General features: G+C 37.6%; 1 protein-coding gene across 7 annotated transcripts in view; it reads right to left on the bottom strand.

Annotated features, from left to right (window-relative positions):
* WDR20 (WD repeat domain 20) overlaps positions 1-18,028 on the bottom strand; it is a 46,426-nt gene that overhangs the window by 2,368 nt on the left and 26,030 nt on the right. For 2 of the 7 annotated variants that reach the window (XM_005520120.3, XM_014249887.2), the window contains exons 2-3: positions 15,654-15,836; positions 9,795-11,072 (exon numbers count right to left, since the gene is read on the bottom strand). In XM_005520120.3, coding sequence (XP_005520177.2) covers positions 9,795-11,072; positions 15,654-15,836 — 1,461 coding nt within the window. Of the gene's footprint in view, positions 1-369; positions 462-4,784; positions 4,913-5,227; positions 11,073-15,653; positions 15,837-18,028 lie in introns of those variants that run through there. The other 5 variants (XM_014249883.2, XM_014249884.2, XM_014249890.2 and 2 more) reach the window with 5 other exon arrangements.

Here is an 18,028-nt window from a genome sequence, read left to right as displayed (position 1 = left end):
ACTGTGTATTTGCATATGGTCCATATGACATTTAGATATAACAAAGCACGTGGCACTTTCCTTGGTGCCTTCCACAGACCTCACCTGAAAGAACCTGAACACCTTTATTTGTTTATGCAGGGAATACCTGATTCAAACACTGATGAGGTAGACTGAAGTGGGTTGTTCTTTACACTTGACATTCAGGATGTGCAAAGATCCTGCATATTTCATGAGAACAAGAAGCTTCCTAGTTACTACTTAAGGACTAAATGGTGAAAGAAGGCAGAACTTTAGAGCAAACAAGACACTGAAGCACTTCTGAAATTTTTACCAGGGAAGTTTTGTTGGAAAGTGATAAGGTTGAATCAGAATTCACTAGTTCATTACTGAAGAATTCTTCACAATTCTATTAAATCCAGCAGCAACTGGAAGGTCTTTCTTGTCAGAAGATTACATCCACTAAGCAACTTTGAAGTACCCTGGAAAAAGACATCCAAAGGTATTATTTTCAGTCTTAATTTAATCAGCAATCCAAACTGTTCATATGCAAATATGTGCTTTATAAGCACACAGGGAACTCTAGGGATGGCATAATGTCAAGTCTTTTTCAACAGGCTCCTAACCACCCTATACAGGAGAAATTAGCCTTATTCTAGCATTGGATTTACATTGTAACACAACCAATTGTTGGGAAACAAAACAGTTACTTTCCTAGGATTCCTCTAGAAACTGGCAGCACATACTGAAATTCAGTGCAGAGCCTTATTCCCTGTGAATTACCAGCCACTCTAGAATGCAAGTTCCAAGACTAGGAACAAGGAGTCAGTCCTGGTTACATTTCAGAGGCAGTGAATGCTCTCTGCTTTGAAGACCAGCAGCTCAGTGCAGATGGCTTTCAGTGAGTACTAGGAATTCCTTGTATTTCAGTCCTTGCTCTGAATTAATTCTGCAACTCTGAGCAGGCAAGCCAGAGGAACACCGAAGTGGAAATAACCTCAAGACCAATATCCTTTCCTCATGCAGATGGAACAAATGTACGCAAGTACTGCCTTAAAACTCAGACTAGGCTATGATGCCGTTCAGAAATTCACTCCCAGGGGAGAGACCATAAGGTTTGTGAGTTCTTCCAAGCACTTTATTTCAGAAGGTATCTTAGATGTTCATACAAGAAAAGTAAGAGTTTGAATTTGTTTTTTAGGCACACAAGTTTCACCAATGTGGAGAGTTCTTAGTGGGTCCTGATTAAAACAAAAATTCTACACAATTTTGCCATTGTATCAGAGTGTTCCAAGCAAGGCTATTCAGAAGGTTGTGTTTGGTGTAACACAGGAGACATGGGAAAACAACCTAAGAAAATCAAGTGAGGGCTCAAATAACGTTACTGCTTTGATACACAAACTCACACTAAGTCTCATCTGTGATACAAAGGGTATGGGATTGGAACATCATAGTTACATCCTCTGCAAGAATATGTTGGGTAAGGCAATAAAAAAATATAAAAAGCTCCTGCCTGTAAATAAAGAAGAAAGCCATTAGAGTATAGTGCTTTCTGTGACAGAACCACGCAGTCTGGTCAATCAGGTGGGAAAAGATGGAACAAAAGCTGCAGCAAATTATTAGAGCAACAGCCAAGTCAGCCCATTTAACAGCTGTGACAGGAAACATGGAAGAGCAGAGCCACAACAGCTGCAGCTCTGCCGCATGGTGTAGCAGCTTCAGGCTTAAGGACAAATAAATCCCACTGAGGAAGCAGCAGGAACAAATTAAGACATCGTTCAAAGTTTTGTAAATAAATGTAGTGTTTTATTAGCAGTAGTATTTTGTCAGCATATGAGTCTAGCAGGTGTGGGAAATGGAAGAGTTATGCGAACCAAGACAAAAATTTAGTAAAGCAATATTTGTCCCAACCTCAGTGAGGGAGCTGCTGTCCCATCTGCCATCTTAATGGGATATTCCACAGCTGAGCCATGCAGCTTTCAGAGGATGGGGTCATTTTTCTTAAGTCAATTAGTGCTGTGAGTATTGAACACAGGCTGCTTCAGCACTAGCTGCTAGGGCTATCCTGTTTATCCATGCTTTCTCTGACACTTCCTGAAACACAAAGGACTTTGCATATCTGGTAAAAATACGCTGGCTTGGGTAGGAATGAAAAGCCATGACAAATACAACCAGGAAGGCCATTTGCACCCGAAGTTCACAGCACTCATCGCTGGGATCTGTTTGCTGCAGCAGCATGAACACAAATGCTCCTCCCCATTTAAGGGATTGTGAGGAGAGGGGTATATTTTTAAAAATTCCACATATAATCCAGGCAAAAGTCTGGGGCTCTTTTGCAAAAACATGAAACATAAGGTTTCAGAAGAGAAACTAAATCTATGAATGATCAGCATGTAATTGCTGTATTAAAAAATAAAAAAATAATAATAAAAAAGAAATCAGGAAGACACTGCAATACTAAGTAAGCAAAAAGTCAACAGTAGACAGTTAATATTTTCTTAATTTAAATTAGAAGAGATTTAATTAGAGTCAAAGGTACAATCATACATAATTTCACTAATCTGGATAATAAATGGCAAGTTTGGACACGCAAGCAGGATACAGAAAGTGCTTGTCTCCTTCAGGGAAACAGTTCCACTGGCACTCGGAACACACTGCATATCAAACTCTGCTCATCTTCCTACTTTCTGGTTTGAAATTGAAAGGTAGAAAAAATAAAGGAAAGGGTCCAACGTAACAAGCAATTAAATGTAAAAAAAGAAGTCTCATAGTACACTTCACTAATACAATTAAACTAATTAATGTATGGCTGAATTAACAAACACCCATACAAGAATGGTACTGGTTTGTTAAACCATTTGTACTATTGCCAGTATATAAAATAATGGGAAATTATTATTTGAAAAATATTCCAGGACAGTTTATTCTTGACCAGAACTGTGATATTCCTGGAGTAATTAGGGTTACTAGGCAACTGGGGTTACAAAGTAATCTGGACTGACAGCTTTGCTTGAGAAAAGAGCCCATGGTCCATTATGGTGTTTGAGCAATAATATGCCAAAACCAAAGTGAGATTTCTCACATTTGTTTAAAATTCTGTAGTTAAATCAGCTGAATTGGTTTTAAGATTTGGATGAACAAAATCTTCAAGTTTCTCATCCAAATGAATAAATGTTTAACAGCAAAGGTTTTTGAACTGCATATGCTCAATAAATTAGATATTAATCTCTCATGGAGTAATAAAATTAATTAACTGAAACTGCTAAGGAAAGCACATGCTGTTCATTCATATAACATGCTACAGAAATATTTTGTATGTGATTTAGGGGGATACAGCAAAGCTGATACCTGTCTTTACACAGTTTGTGTGTTCACTAAATGGTCTTTTAAATTTGTATTCCATTTGCCTTTTTTTTTTCTTCTCTGTTCTGATAACATTACACGAAAGTATAAATACATAAACCATTTGACATCAGATCTGTAGCACCAAGACTGTAGCACCTTTAAGGTTTCACTTGCAACTTCTCCTCTGTGTATATAAAGGAGTTTTCTCTTAACAGAGGTCACTGTCAACCAAATTCAAGGCTGGCAGAAAACCATCAGTAGCTAAAAATCTGTCCAGTGGCACCAGGTGAATGGAAGATACGCAGGTCCAAGAGGGGAAAAAAAAAAATTAAGATGCAACTACCTGGGTGCTTGAAAATGCACAAAACGCTTTTGCCAGCAGAAACCTGACCTGGCTTGAAAAATAGGACCTTAAGCTTCAATCAAGCAGTAAGGGCTTACATGCTTTAAAACTGTCGTTTCTCTACTTTCGTCAAACTACAAAATTCAGTAAGATGTAAAATTTTCAGTTTAGAAAATAATGAAATTGAGATAAACCAGGGAAAACCTCAGGGAAAAGCATATGACTTAAGGCAACCCCATGTGAGTTAGCTGTAAAGTGACTGTGGTCTTAACAGAAGAAAGGAGCTAAATGAATTTGTTAAGATTGAGCAGCACCTACCTAAAATCCAGCTTAAAAACCCAGAAAATAATATGATCTTACAAGTTATTTCCTTGACAAGTTTGTGCAACATTATTAAAGGCAAGTAAAATGACACCTTCACATTTCAAGACATATTTTGCCAAGTACCTTCTCTGACCACAAAACCGGTGGAAGTTTCAGGCTCACATTGACTAACTATTGAGAGTCAATAACCAGTTCTTGCATCATTTGATATAACTGGATATTCCAGAAGCATTCAAGCAGATTACATTTTTGTTCCTTCACTAGCCTCTGTTCTTAAATATGCATTAATATTCTATGTATAGATCATCACAATGGTTAATCAATACCTTTGAAGTACCACAAAGTTCTCAAGTTTATGTAAGATGATTGCTTTAGCTTCAGTCTACAGAGTATTTTTGCATGACACAAACAAGAGTCCTCCCTGTCAGACTGGACCCAAAGTAACTCACTTTTACACTGAAATTCCACAAAAATGCCTCTGAAACACTTTAGTAAATAGCATTTGTTTGGCTCTTCCTTTGTTAAGAAAGAATCACTGCTGCAAAGGTGAGACAATCCCTAACCCCTCAAATGGAAGGGCAACATCTGAAATCTTCACCTAAATTTGCTCCCAGAAATTTTACAGCCAAAGTTTTAGACTAGTTTATTTTAGTTCAGATGAGTTTCATTCTAGACTATTTTTTTTTCCAGACAGAAAATGCTTGAATCATTTGTATGCACCATATCCTCAGGGCTGTAAATTCAGCAACCATTAGGTAAACACCAAGATCTAAAGCTGGAATAAAGAACATACCCTGCACCAGAGTCCACAGAGGAAAGAGCTCCTGTAGAGTCCTAGAAGGAATGACGACACTCTGCCCCAGCTCCTGGACAGGTGTGCAGAGAGAATCTAGATACAGCCATGTCTGTGTTCTGCTGAATCTGAGTTTAAACAAGGTTTGAAAAGTGGTTTGGTAAGTATTCTGTTTAATGTTACTCTAGCTCTAAAAAAAATAGCTACCATAAGTCATGACCTTATCATCAAGATTTAAACATCAAAACATCTGCACAGTCTTGAGATTAATTGAAACATTTTCTCAGAGCAGGTTACAGATGTGATCAACTTCTTAAAGCATGGCAAGTTAACAGTTTCATTGTGGCCATTTGTTCAGCACAGCGTGAGAGCCTAAGACCACCTAAGCACTGCAAGATAAATTAAAACTCAAATGTGGAAAGGACTATTGAAAGTTATCTACATTTACAGTTCAATCACACATTTTTATTTAACATCAGTATACAGAGGACAACCCCAGCAAGTTATTTTGTAATGTCAAGTATTTAGTAAAGTTCTTCAGCTGTAACAGTGACAATAGAACAGCTAAAAATAAGCAGTATGAAACAAACATGATCTTCTTAAAATTATAAATATACCAACAATACTTCTTAAAGCTTAATTATTGCAACAGTTAAATTAACAATAGTTCATGTTAGAAAGGCTCTATGAAATTTATTCAAGTTGTCAAGAAATTAGATGGAAGTGTAAAAAGGAAATACATATGAATTTTACTTTTGATTTTCACTAAAGGTAGTCAATACAATTTTGTACAGTATCACCTAACATGTCAATCTTTAACAAACTCCAGTATACAGAATCATAAAATGCAGAAAAAATAGTTTAATCTTTACATGTAAATTGACAGTAAATTAACTGACACAAATTTTATTATTGTAACATAAGCAGGCCAGCATTTTAAATATTAATTTAGTAGTTTTATGTTGTTAAAGGGGCAGACAAATACAGTCATTCCAAGTACATACTCAAATTTTAAGAGGTGATAATTCAGAACATGGGTTTTCTAGAAAGTGTTTAGTAAAAGTCATGTTATTTCCTAATCCAGACATATCCTCATCATAAAGCCTTTACAGGGTTATGATCTGTCCTGGCTTTACTGGAGCCACTTGTCACACCTCCTCACACACGCGCACACACACATACCTTGCTATAAATATCACACCAGTGTAACTCTAGGTTTAATTTACCCTGATAATGCGGGTATGCCATGTGCAACTTTGCTACTGTGCACATTACAGAAAGCTTCAAATTTTAGCATGGTAACCTGAAGTCGTATAGCTGTGTTTCAGTTTAACTATAATCATCCCTGAAGTTTATACAGATACCGTATCACGTTGAAAGAAATCTATTTGATAGTACTTAAATACCAGCAATTGAACTTCAATTGTAATGATGAAATGCTCCTTTCCACTGAGGAAGAATTAGTATGTATAGCTGCTCGTCTCACTCAAATATAGTACATGAATGTGTAAGTACTTTCACTAAAACAGAAGTAATACTAAAACATGATACTGTACTACAATTGTAGTTAACTAGAAAATTCAAGGATGTTATAATTTAAGTCTAACTTTTCCTGTACAATAAATCAAATAAATAAATTTCATGTGCATTTGTTTTACAAAGTGGTAGGATGCTTCTCTTGCTAGGTTATACACTGCCATTTCACCTGGGGGTACTTCTGGCCAATCTTACCTTGAGCTTTCTGACACAGGGAACTCACCAGCAACTTTCATTCACATAAAATGGAGTCGCTGTACAGACAGTGGTCAGTTCTAAAGTCCAACACAGAAATCACATAGTTACTCTGACCACCGAGTTCAGAGAAAACTTAGTTTGCATATCCAAGTACCACTTTGGGGTTTTGTTGGGGTTTTTTAATTGCTTCTGCAGATCTTGTAATTCAGTTTGACATAGCTATAAAGATAGCAAATGAAGTTTACTTTTGTTCCTTCCAAATTCTGTTTCTAAATTTCCAGATTAATCCAACAGTTCTGTAATCCCATTTAGATTTCCCATCAGGGCCTGGGAAAGACAGGGGTGAGAGATGACAGCTAATTGTCACCATGTTGAGAAGAAAAGCTCATACTCTTGTTAAGGCAACCTATTTTTCTGACCGCCCTGAACCTTCTCTCACAGAAACCAGCTCACAAAAAGAAAAAAAATTTAAAAAGTTGAAACTAATGAACCCTGAGCCTCATCCAACTTGTTTCTAATTGAATTTTGCCATTCACTTCGCTTCACTGGCTGGGAGTTGGCGGAGCAGTTCTGGAAGTGCAGTGCAAGAACGGTACATCCTGTGAGGAAGCTCAAGGTATGATTTTGTACACACCGAAACAGTAATTTGGAAAGTTTATAAACAAACTGTCAGGACACTGTCAGCACTGTACAGACTATCAGCTATCACAGGGATCATGGCTGAAGAGACACTTCTGGATTTATTTTCCACTCAGGGCAGCACAAGCCCAACCAGAAAAACAAACAGAACTTGTCATACACTGTCCAATTATCCAGCGCATGTTTTGATGGCTGTTGGAAATGAGAGGGAAACGTAGCACTGGCTCAATGGAAATTACATTAGACACTGCAAGCCTCCTTTGCTTTTCCATCCAATTCTTTCTTTAGGCTGGCAGTGGCGTCAATTTAACGAAGGCCTTTTGAGGCAATGATGGAAGCAGCAGCAAGATTCAGAAGCTTTCACTCTATAGAGTTGGCAGACAAAAAAGTGACGGAGCTTTAAGATCACCTGGGGAGCCATATGTCAAAGGAAGACTAGAAATAGCAACTTTTAACCCCAGAACAATGGGACATCCTAGGATAAAACAGCTGGTGAAACAGAAATGATGGTATATAACCCAGTAAGAAAGACATCACCATGAGTGTTTTATACTTTGACAATTCTCATTAAATAAAATTAAGTGCTTTCCTATAAACAAAAAGGATGCCCATAATGTCCTTCTGGCACAAGTATGTTCCTAACAAAGCCCTGTAAACATGCCACCAAAATTTAGTTTTTACCAGCAAAGTGAGCTCACTAGAAATGCAAGTGAAATCAGAAAAACAAATTAATTTGAAAATTTCTAAGTAAATACATCCTAAAGAAAATGGCATTTACATCAGTGTGCAATATATTAATTTTGAAAGTGATAACTTCAGCATGAAAATTACTTACCTGTAGTTAAAGTTTTCCATATTGGCCAATACATAAATCCTGATTTTTGGTACTGCATACTTTATCTCTGAAATATTTGAAATGTCATATTCCAAATCAAAGTCAATACACAAAAATATTTAAGTTACACTCAGTCTAACAAAACCCACCTCAGCCACTGAAAATAAATGTGACAGAGTAGTGTTTAATAGTATGCAAAGGCGTTTTAGTACAAAAAGAAAATGTAGCTCACAATAGCAATCTGAGGCACTGCTGTAATTAGTAAGATGTGAAGTGCACTGAGTCACAAAAGTGTAATTGCTTTAGTACTTTCATTTTGAGCAAACATTTTAAATAATTTAGTGTTTTAAGGGAGTGCTTTTTTTTTTTTTTTTTAAATTAATGCTGGATTTGTAGTTCTCAGGCAAAAAATACTTTTAGTTAACACCTTCCTCCCTTCTCCGATGAAGAAGCTTTCAATTTTAAGTTTTTAGATTCAACCTTAAATATGCATAAAGATGCAGAACAGACACAGATTCTTATGCATACCTATGTTGTGACAAATTTGGTAAGATCTCAAAAAAGCCTACATTATACAAAATTTTAAGAAAAGTTACTGAGTTTTACTTGCAAGTTTATAGTAATGAAGATGTGGTATCTAAATATACACAGTACCTCTACTTCAAAAGTCAGATTCATGAACCGAATGTTTAAAATCTAACAAACAACAGATTTTCATTTAAGCTGCTCAACATGGCATTATTTGGGTATTACCAGATACTTTCTTTTACTTCAGGTGATAATCTACATCCCCTTTCAGAAATTTTCACAAAAATAATGGTTCTTTTTCTCAAATCAGCTCTGGAAATGTTTTCATAGCTGTGTTCCTTTGAACTGTTATTGGCTGGCAGAGCTATTGTAGCACAAAGTCCTTTTTAATGTAAGAATCACCACATTCAGCTTCAGTCAAAATTTAGCTATCTATACATTGGACAGAAGAAAAATAAAATATAGGTGTTCAAGTGCATCAACAACAAGAGTGAAAACTAGTAACAGACTAATGTAGGTTCAGCTGATGGAACAGGTGCCATCAAAAACACAAGCTTGTAGTGGTTTAACTGCCTAACAAACCTGACAGGAACACAATACTGAAACAACTGAGAGAAAGCCTGCAGGATTATCCCTAACTTAAATACAAAAATCAAAACCTGGCTAAAAGTAGAGTTCCTTGATAATACTGATTCACAATTCAAGAGCATAAACTACAGTCAGTACAGGGCTCACAAATCTGTGCATAAAATGGCTGATGTTTTTAATAAGAAGTGGTTTCACATTAATGGCAGGCCACCACAGAGAAGTATGGAGGAATAAAACACTTTGGTTTTCATTTTTTCAGAGGCTCACGTTTCTCATTAGACTTAGAAGCAGCAGCTTTTCATAAGCTACTCTCATTGGGAGTGCTTATTTTGTAGAAAGCATTAGAAGGGTTATGATTATTTTAGTGTTTGACAGGTTTTACTTCAATTTTTACATAAATAGCTTTCACCATATTGTTGTTATGCTTAAGTATAAGAACACTGATCAATAGTTTAGATGCACAGTATTTATTTCTTCTGCTGGAAGGCAACTATATTTAATAATTGTATCCAAGACACTTCAAATCATTCAGAAATATGGCATGCAGTATCCAAAAGTATGGCTCTGAGGATATTTTTTTTACATTAAGCATAAAGAAATTTTATATTCAACATTCATTATATTTCAAGAAAACTATCTATTCAGAGTTCTAGTTCTTTGATGCAGCATTAAGGATTAAAACTTACCACTTTACCAGGCCTTGCCCATGTGCAAATAAATCCCTCCTGACAAGCAGTGACTATACAGTCTTCAAGAAAAATTAACACAGTCAGTCTTTCATGTGCTATCTTTTTACAGATAAGAGGCTCTAACAAGGGAACATCTTCCATTCGGGGACAGAGAGGTGTTCCCAAAGTTTTAGCTGGGTCCGTTTTGGTTTTAGTAACTAGGTTCAGTTTGTCACTGCTCTTGCTAGATATATGTCCCATGCTATGGTTTCTCTTGTGATCTTTTTCATGGTGTCTTTCCTTCCGATCGTGTAGCGATAAGGTTGCAAATTTACTAACGCCAGAAGCAATGGCACCATCCATGACACTGCTTTTACTGCCAGCGTTTGAGACTGCAGAGTGTGGAAGGCTGTTTGACCGTGGAAGAGGAGGGGGTACAGAGTTTCCAGGTGTTGTGATACTGTTTCCATTACTTCCTGGGTTAGTTCCACCACTTCCTGCAGGTGGACTTGTGGCATTCATGACATTTGTATGTGTCCTTGCTCTTGAGAGAGGTTGGTGGGGGAAGAGGATATCTTCTGTAAGATCCCACAAACAGAGCTGTGTGTCCTGGCCTACTGAACCAAATCTGTATGTAACACTTACTGGACGACTGTCTGTAGAGTTCCTTTTGGATAGTCTAGATTGCGTGCTATTTGCTCGATCTCTGCCAAAATGTAGGTCTTGGAAATCCTCATCACTTCCGCTAAACTCCATCGGATCACTCTCTTCTACACTAGTGGTATATGGATCAAACGCAACGACACTGACCCACGATTTATGTCCGTGGCCTCTCGCTATAACTCGACAGTCCACGAAAGACCAAACTGTCACCAAGTCATCCTCTCCGCCTGTCACTATGTATTTCCCATCAGGGCTCCAACACACACATAGCAATCCTCCAAAGTAGCTTTTCATTGTACCATGCAATTCCACTGAATCAAAGTTAAACACGCGAAGAAAACCATCCTGGCTCACACACGCCAAGAACTTCCCATCAGGGGAAAAGGCAAATTCATTCAGGGCCCCCTCACCTACTGTCCATTTAAGCAGAGGGTTTCTTGTGGATTTACTCTTGCAAGTATGCACTGCAAAACTCTCTCCTTGTTTAAGTAGCTGGTAGTGCGGGGCTGTGGTACCACAAGTGTGCTCCACGTTATACAAGTACATATTGCCACTGGAATGAGCTACTAGGAAAAGGCTTTCCGAACCTGGTACCCATTTTACACAGGTTACTCGGGACTTGTCTATTAGTCTCTGTGAAAAACAAAGAAAATACACATCAGAAACTCTGAAAATTAAAGTTTTCATTATTACTTGTAAATCTGAGCTTTCCGGGGATTAGGAGCAATACTTAAATAAAGTAAACTTAACTTTCTAAACAAGAACTATGTTACTGTATTTGCAAATATTTATCAGGCAGTAAAGAGGGAATTATTTTCGGACAGTGCTTTCAAAGGTTATTATTATGGTCCAGTCACATTCCACAAAGACCATCCTTCAGTTGAGCCAATCTCTTACGAATCTAAAGACAGTGCTCTTTGGTTTACTCTTCCCTGTGTAGGTTGCAGAGCATGAGACAGAAACAAGAAAACTTTGAATAAGCTAAAGGGAAAAAAGGCAGTTACTCATCTGTATTATACAGCAAACAGGTTACAAATCAACAACAGTAAATTGAGGGCTCTGATTTTATCTGAAATCACAAATAAAATTCAACCTCTGAAAAAACTCTACTAACTTTTACTGATTCAGGGAGCAAAGGCTGCATACACAGTGACCCTGTAATCATGTGGCTGGAAAGTCAGTAGGTAAATGCAAGGGGCTGGGTGAATTCACAGGACACCGCAAACTTTTCACCTTGGAATCCCCAACCTCCCATTATTTTTTTTTCAATAGCCAAGGACCTGTCAATACTCTGTTACCACTTAATTAAGCACTTTCCTTTAAAACAAAACATTGTAATAAAATTCATCACTGCAAAAGAATGCACACACATTAAACAAACATTCCTGGTCATAATGTCTTCAATGATCTAAGAACTGAGAGCTAAAGTTTGACTCCTTTGAATACTGTAGTTATGGTGGACTTCCACAACTTACCATGTTCTCCATGGCATCACTCAACTGCAACTTGCAGACAAGTAATTCTTTACAAGCACATTCAAGATTCGTATTTGGCATATTGATTGTAAGCAGAAAGAAGAGCTGAGCTACACAAAAGGTAAAAGTGCAAATATAAAGAGCCTAAGGAATACCAGAAAAAGTTACAAACACCCTAAAACAAAGAAGAAAAAAGAACTCACCCAAAGCTTTGCTATGCTGTTTACACACAAAAATCTCAAATTAATGGCTGATGCATTAACTGTTATCTGTTGTGGAACTGTCACTGGAAAGCAGGAACTGGCCATTTTAGATTACACTTCTGCTACTCTCAGCCTTGATGTAAAACCAGAAAGCCTCTCTCCTGCAATTTCTCATTGGTTAAAACAGCTATGGTGTTTTTGAGAGATGTAACTAAATATGGCAACGTTCCTTCAAATTGAATAGTTTTAAAATAATACAGTCTCTGGTTCTATAGTGATATTTTAACTAGTTTGTCATGTATTCACTAATATATATCACACATGTCTCAATAATGATGGTATCAGAAACATCAGAGAGAAAATGACCTGGCACGCACCAGGAGAACATGGGCAGGGAACACCAGCCCAGACGGTTGCCCATAGGCACCAGTCTTCTCATTGCCAATGTGGCAACAAAAGCAAAACTTCTTGCTCTCTACCAAAGCAGCTCAATCTGACATACAACCTCTACTTAAGAGCACCTGCTCAACTTTTATACCAGAAATGGCACTTTATGTCCATAACCATGTTGGGCTACATGATCCTAAATACTGCAGAGAAACCCTGCAAACCTGATCTTTACTTCAAGGAGGCTGTGAAAAATGGAAGATTACAATTTGCAACAAGAACAGATCAGCTAATGGGAGACAAGATGCAGAGACACTTTAACCTGACATGTACAAGTGACTACAATGCCTCCCCTTCTCAAGATAAAAACTCTGACGTTATGATTTTTGGGAGTTTTAGAAGCTTTCAACTGGGTTCACAAAGTTCTGCAGCACAACAAACCCAGACCTGCAGTCAGTAGGAGCAGCAGATGCATTACAAGAATAGCAGTGTCAGCAAATCAGTGAGGGATGTGAGATAAAGAGCTTATGTTCAGTTTGACAGAAAAATAGTAAGTGAAGAAGCTTCACTCAGCAGTCAGAAACATGAGCCAAGATTATCTTGGTCATGTTTTGAAGAACTTGAAGGGACAGAATTACAGGCACAGGCCACAAAGGACTGAAAAACCTGAGGCAACCAACTACAACCTGGAAACAACTGAATCTGTTTGGTATCTTCTTACTCCCCAAACCAGTCAAATATATCAGTGGTTTAATTTTGACACAGCTGGAAGGAGTACTACTGTGGATACACATAGATTTAAGTACGCAGCCACAAACTGCACAGGATCTATCATTCACCTCAGCCTTTCAAGTCCCTATCATCTTCTACATCAATAGAATTTTTTAGAAAATTAGTAACAAGTTAAAACTATGCTAGGGCTATTGCATTTTATGTTCAACATAACCTATCATAACAGGTTGATTTATTTAATGTATCATATATATTCTGATTGCTAGTCTGTTTACCACAGCTGATAGTCAAAGCAGAACTTTGGGCTACCTGAAGCACCAAATTGCTCACAGGATAGGTGGTGAATTCTATTACCTCTAGCATGAGTGCTGGATCTGTAGAACAATGTTAACACTCATTTAGACCATCCTGTACCTACAGTTATTCCGACTGTCTAAATTCAAAATATATTCAAAATCCAAAAGGCACTTTCATCTTGAAGCAAATGAGCTGGTTCAAACATCAGTGCTCACTAATGTTTCTCTGAAAGGGGTTTTGAATACAAGCCAGAACTTACAAACACATCTAGGGCAAACTTCAATACTGTAATTGACAGAATAAAAATATATATATAAGTTTTAGAGTTGGTTGTAACTGCAGATAAGGTCAGCAAATTTGTCATTTAACTGTAGCCTACTGTGCGTGTAGTTTTGGTAGCACTGAGCAAATCCTTACATTAGCTTGGCAGAAGAGAAATCACCCCATTTAAATTTCCACTGAACTGTCAAAGGGCGTATTTCCATCATACTGAGGTAATCTGCCTATAGTACAGACAAAAAGCAATACTGGCTGATGGAAGTGATTTCAGTGCTTCCAACATTTGGGGAATACCACAGGAACTATTCAGCCTGCAACACAGCTTTGCACTGTAGTCACCAGACATTAAACACCATCAAGGCCTGGAAACGTGCACTGTGCTTTGATGTAAGTATCCCACCAGAAGGTTCTTTAAAGGAACCATAGCTCAGATGCAGGTGTGGGAACTACTCTGTGATATGAAACCAGCTGTTTAGAGTATGTCTGCTACCCTTCTTAATAGCTAGAATATTATCATACAAGAATAAATAAGACACTTTTTGGGGGAGCTGGATGGGGGTGGTAGGACAATGCTAAAATTAACATTTCAACTACTTACACAGAGGTTTCTAACAACAGACAAAAGATTCATTAAAAGATTCTCCAGCACTATTTCCCACTCAAGCAGAGAGAGCATTTGGGACAAGGCCAGGTAGGAAGAAAAACGCCCCTCTTCTGATCTACATGTAGCTACTTTTAGAAAGCTGAGGAGGAATTAGATCTAATTATAAAACATCCCCAGTGAGAACAATACTTCACTCTTCTTTGCACAAGAAAGGAGCAAGGCAACACCTCTCTGAGGCGGGAAAGGTATACTCTGAAAGCTGAGCAAGGCTTAACTTCATCTGTAAAGTTCTAATCCAGTTTTGAAATCTCAAAAAAGAAAAGAAAAACAAACAACAAACAAGAGACCTGCAAACCTCTCTACAGAGCTGGATTAAAACAAAAAAAAAGGAGCAAAATAATAATTCTTCCCTTCCCTCCCCCACCCCCCCCCCAAAAAAAAACCAAACAACACCTCCACCAGACCACCCAAATTCCCATAGCTTATCTTCTGCAGAAAATGCTATCACAAGTTACTGGACTTCTTTCCTTATTAGCATCCAGACACACTCCTCTATGAATGTCAATGCTACCAGGTACTCTGAGCCAGTCATCCTGTAACTTGGCATTAGGGCTCCCCATAGTACTCTTTCTATCTTTCCATCTGCTTTTTCTGCTACTATGCAATATGGAGAGTTTCCTTCCAAACATCACATGGCCAAGACCTCACAAACCCTCAGCATTCCTGTGCACTCAGCTTTATATCCTACTCTTATCCAAGCAAGCCTTTAGGAATATTTGATATAGGCAGTTTCTGCTGTAATGTCCCAGCCATAAAATTTTGTATTTTTAACTTATCATAAGTTAAAAAGACTATGAGTTAAATAGTGGCTTAACATTTTCTTCTTCATTGGCAACCTGAAGCCCCAGAAACAACTGAATTCAGAGCACATGCAGCAACATTTAGATTTGTAGACCTTATTTCCATCTGTAAACTTTTCTCAACTCTAGTTACAGTTTTACCCAAACTAGAAAATCCTAATTTTTAATCTTAAACCCCACAAGATGCCCTTATCTTTTCACAATGAATAACATTTTAATGTAAGTACTCCAAGCCAACAGAACAGCTGAAAAACAAAGGCAGTGACTGAACAATAAGCTACATGGGCAAATAGAGCCAGATCTACTGAACTTTGAAAATCTAGGAATTTCAATATCACAGATACATTGCATGCAACAGTATTAAGATTTCTACTTACTTCCTCATTAAATAATTTGCTAGTTTCTTTTTTAATAGGGTCTATAAGTTGGACCTGGCCTGCAGAGAAGCCCACTAGAAGAGACACACTTTCTGCTGTGGCTGTTAAGTGATTGAAGTCATGGCATGTAGGCTGTGTTCCTTTGTATATCCTTTTGTCTATTGGTTTACTCAAGTCCGCAGCCTGCAAAGAGAGCAAACAGAATTCAGACAGTTTATCACAATATGTGCACATAACCACATCTATTTGAAAGCAATGTTTATACCACACAACAATTTATGCAGTCACAAAACCCTACTTTAAAAAGCATTTATGAGACATCCAAGATCTTATCAAAGTATTTCTCTCTATTACACAAGTACACAAACTACACCTGCCCTTGCACCTACAGCACATGACAAACCAATGACAACCACTCAGTAGCACAAAGGCTCCTGTGAGTCCTCAAGATACCAGAAGGCTTCTCCTGTCACAAGAGACATCAGAGACAAGGTATCTTCTAATTTTCTAGTAGCACTTTCTCAGTACTGAGTACAACCAATTTTGCATTAAAAATACCATATTCTCAATCACACAATTCTTGAACTGTAAGTCTATCCTTTAACAACAGGTAAACAAATGATATTATTCTCCATAATCACAAAAAATTATCAACCAGCTCTAAAGAGAGCATTTTCTAGGAACAATGACTGAAGATACTGATACTTTGATTATAAAATACATTTTACACCACTGAGCTACAAAGTAATTTGCTTCTGAAAACAAAATTCAAATGTAGCTCAGACAAAATAAGTGCTAACAAAACTGAGGAAATTCAATATAAACAAATTAAGATATAGCACTAAGTGTCAGAATAATCAAAAGGAACAGAAAAGCAATTTTAAAGGCTCCCTCAATTGTGTCACCCGTGTTTATCCCCATATCATTTCTGAACAGACAACTAAAGCTTTCATCATCCAGAGATTAAACCTCACACATTTAATATGCAAGATCATACATCAGGTTCAACCTTGTTTTTTAACCTCCCTATTTACTAGGTTCAGAGTCTGTAATTAGAAATCTGCAGATACTCAACAATATTACAGGCCTCAGATGTAGCTGTGATTTGGGGCTCAGATTCTAATTTTGATATATACTTTTTCAGTATATTTAGTCAGAGGAAATCAGGCCAGCAATTAAAATAAACAAGCTTCACATAAAATAGAATTGCTCCAGAGCATTAAACTTTGGAGGATGAGGTCTGAAGAGCAGCAGATCTTTGGTATTCATAGAGCTACACCAAGAGAAACTAGACCTGTCAGTAGGGAAAAATTCTAACCAGCTACACAGGTGAGCCATTTCCAAGGCAAATTTAACTACAGGATATGCATGACAAGCATTTATACACAACAATATTGAAGTTGCACTTATGTTTTGCAGCATATATTATAAACCAGTTTAATCAGTTATATGGCCTCCTGGTTAAAAACTCCAAAATGAGATGATGTATTACAATTTCTAAAGTCAGCACACAAAAAAGTTACTCCCCAGAGTCCTGAGATCCATTATAAGCTAAAAGAGAATATTACCAATGCCTCTTCAAGGAGAAATTAAATAGAATACTAGCTCTACTGGGAGATGGCAGGATAATGTGCATGCCTGCCGCAGAGCATTCACAGGCTGATTGTAAATTTGTGATCTGAATCTGAAAGATCAAATCCTAAAGGCCTTAAAGTTACATCTCAGACTGTGCAACATTCCCTTATCCTGTATCACTACAAACAAGTGATGACAAGAGAGAACTCCCAGAATTGGGGTAGCATTTCTATCTGGAAGAGCAAGCTACACAAACACATAGCCATACCTCAAATAAATGCAGAATTAAAGCAAGCCTATCAGACTTGAAGTTCTTTCCTTTGGACAGAAGTTGCAGGAGGACTTGATGCCCAAGAACAAAGATCCTTTCTAAAGTAACTACAACTTGGCCTGAATCATGCTGAATGACCAGAGCACCACAGACTCTCCCAGCCAGCAGAGGATACAGGCATTACCACCTTCTTTTGAATCCTCACTGTCCCTTTAAGCAGAAAAGAACCAATAGCTGGCTATGTTCAAACTATACCTTGCTCTTTTGTCTGGGTGAGGTTTTACATCACTAGCTTTTGTTTTTGTTGTCCAACAACTTTGGTGTGACTGAAGTTCCCCATCTCTTGAAATTGTGTGGTAACAAACCTAGCAACACATGAAATTCTGATAAATTAAATCTAAGCACATACTTCACTGTGCTTATTCTAGCTGTTCTCTGGGAACCAGATGGCACTGAGAATCTGTCTGAACTTAAATGAAGTATAAATAAACTAATTCAAACCAGAATTAACCAGGCTTCTGCTGACAGG

This window comes from Pseudopodoces humilis, chromosome 7 (genome assembly GCF_049639895.1).
Source record: "Pseudopodoces humilis isolate 2021_Gansu_Grassland_sample_001 chromosome 7, ASM4963989v1, whole genome shotgun sequence".
NCBI classification, from domain to species: Eukaryota; Metazoa; Chordata; class Aves; order Passeriformes; family Paridae; genus Pseudopodoces; species Pseudopodoces humilis.
This window is presented reverse-complemented; position numbering and strand designations above follow the sequence as displayed.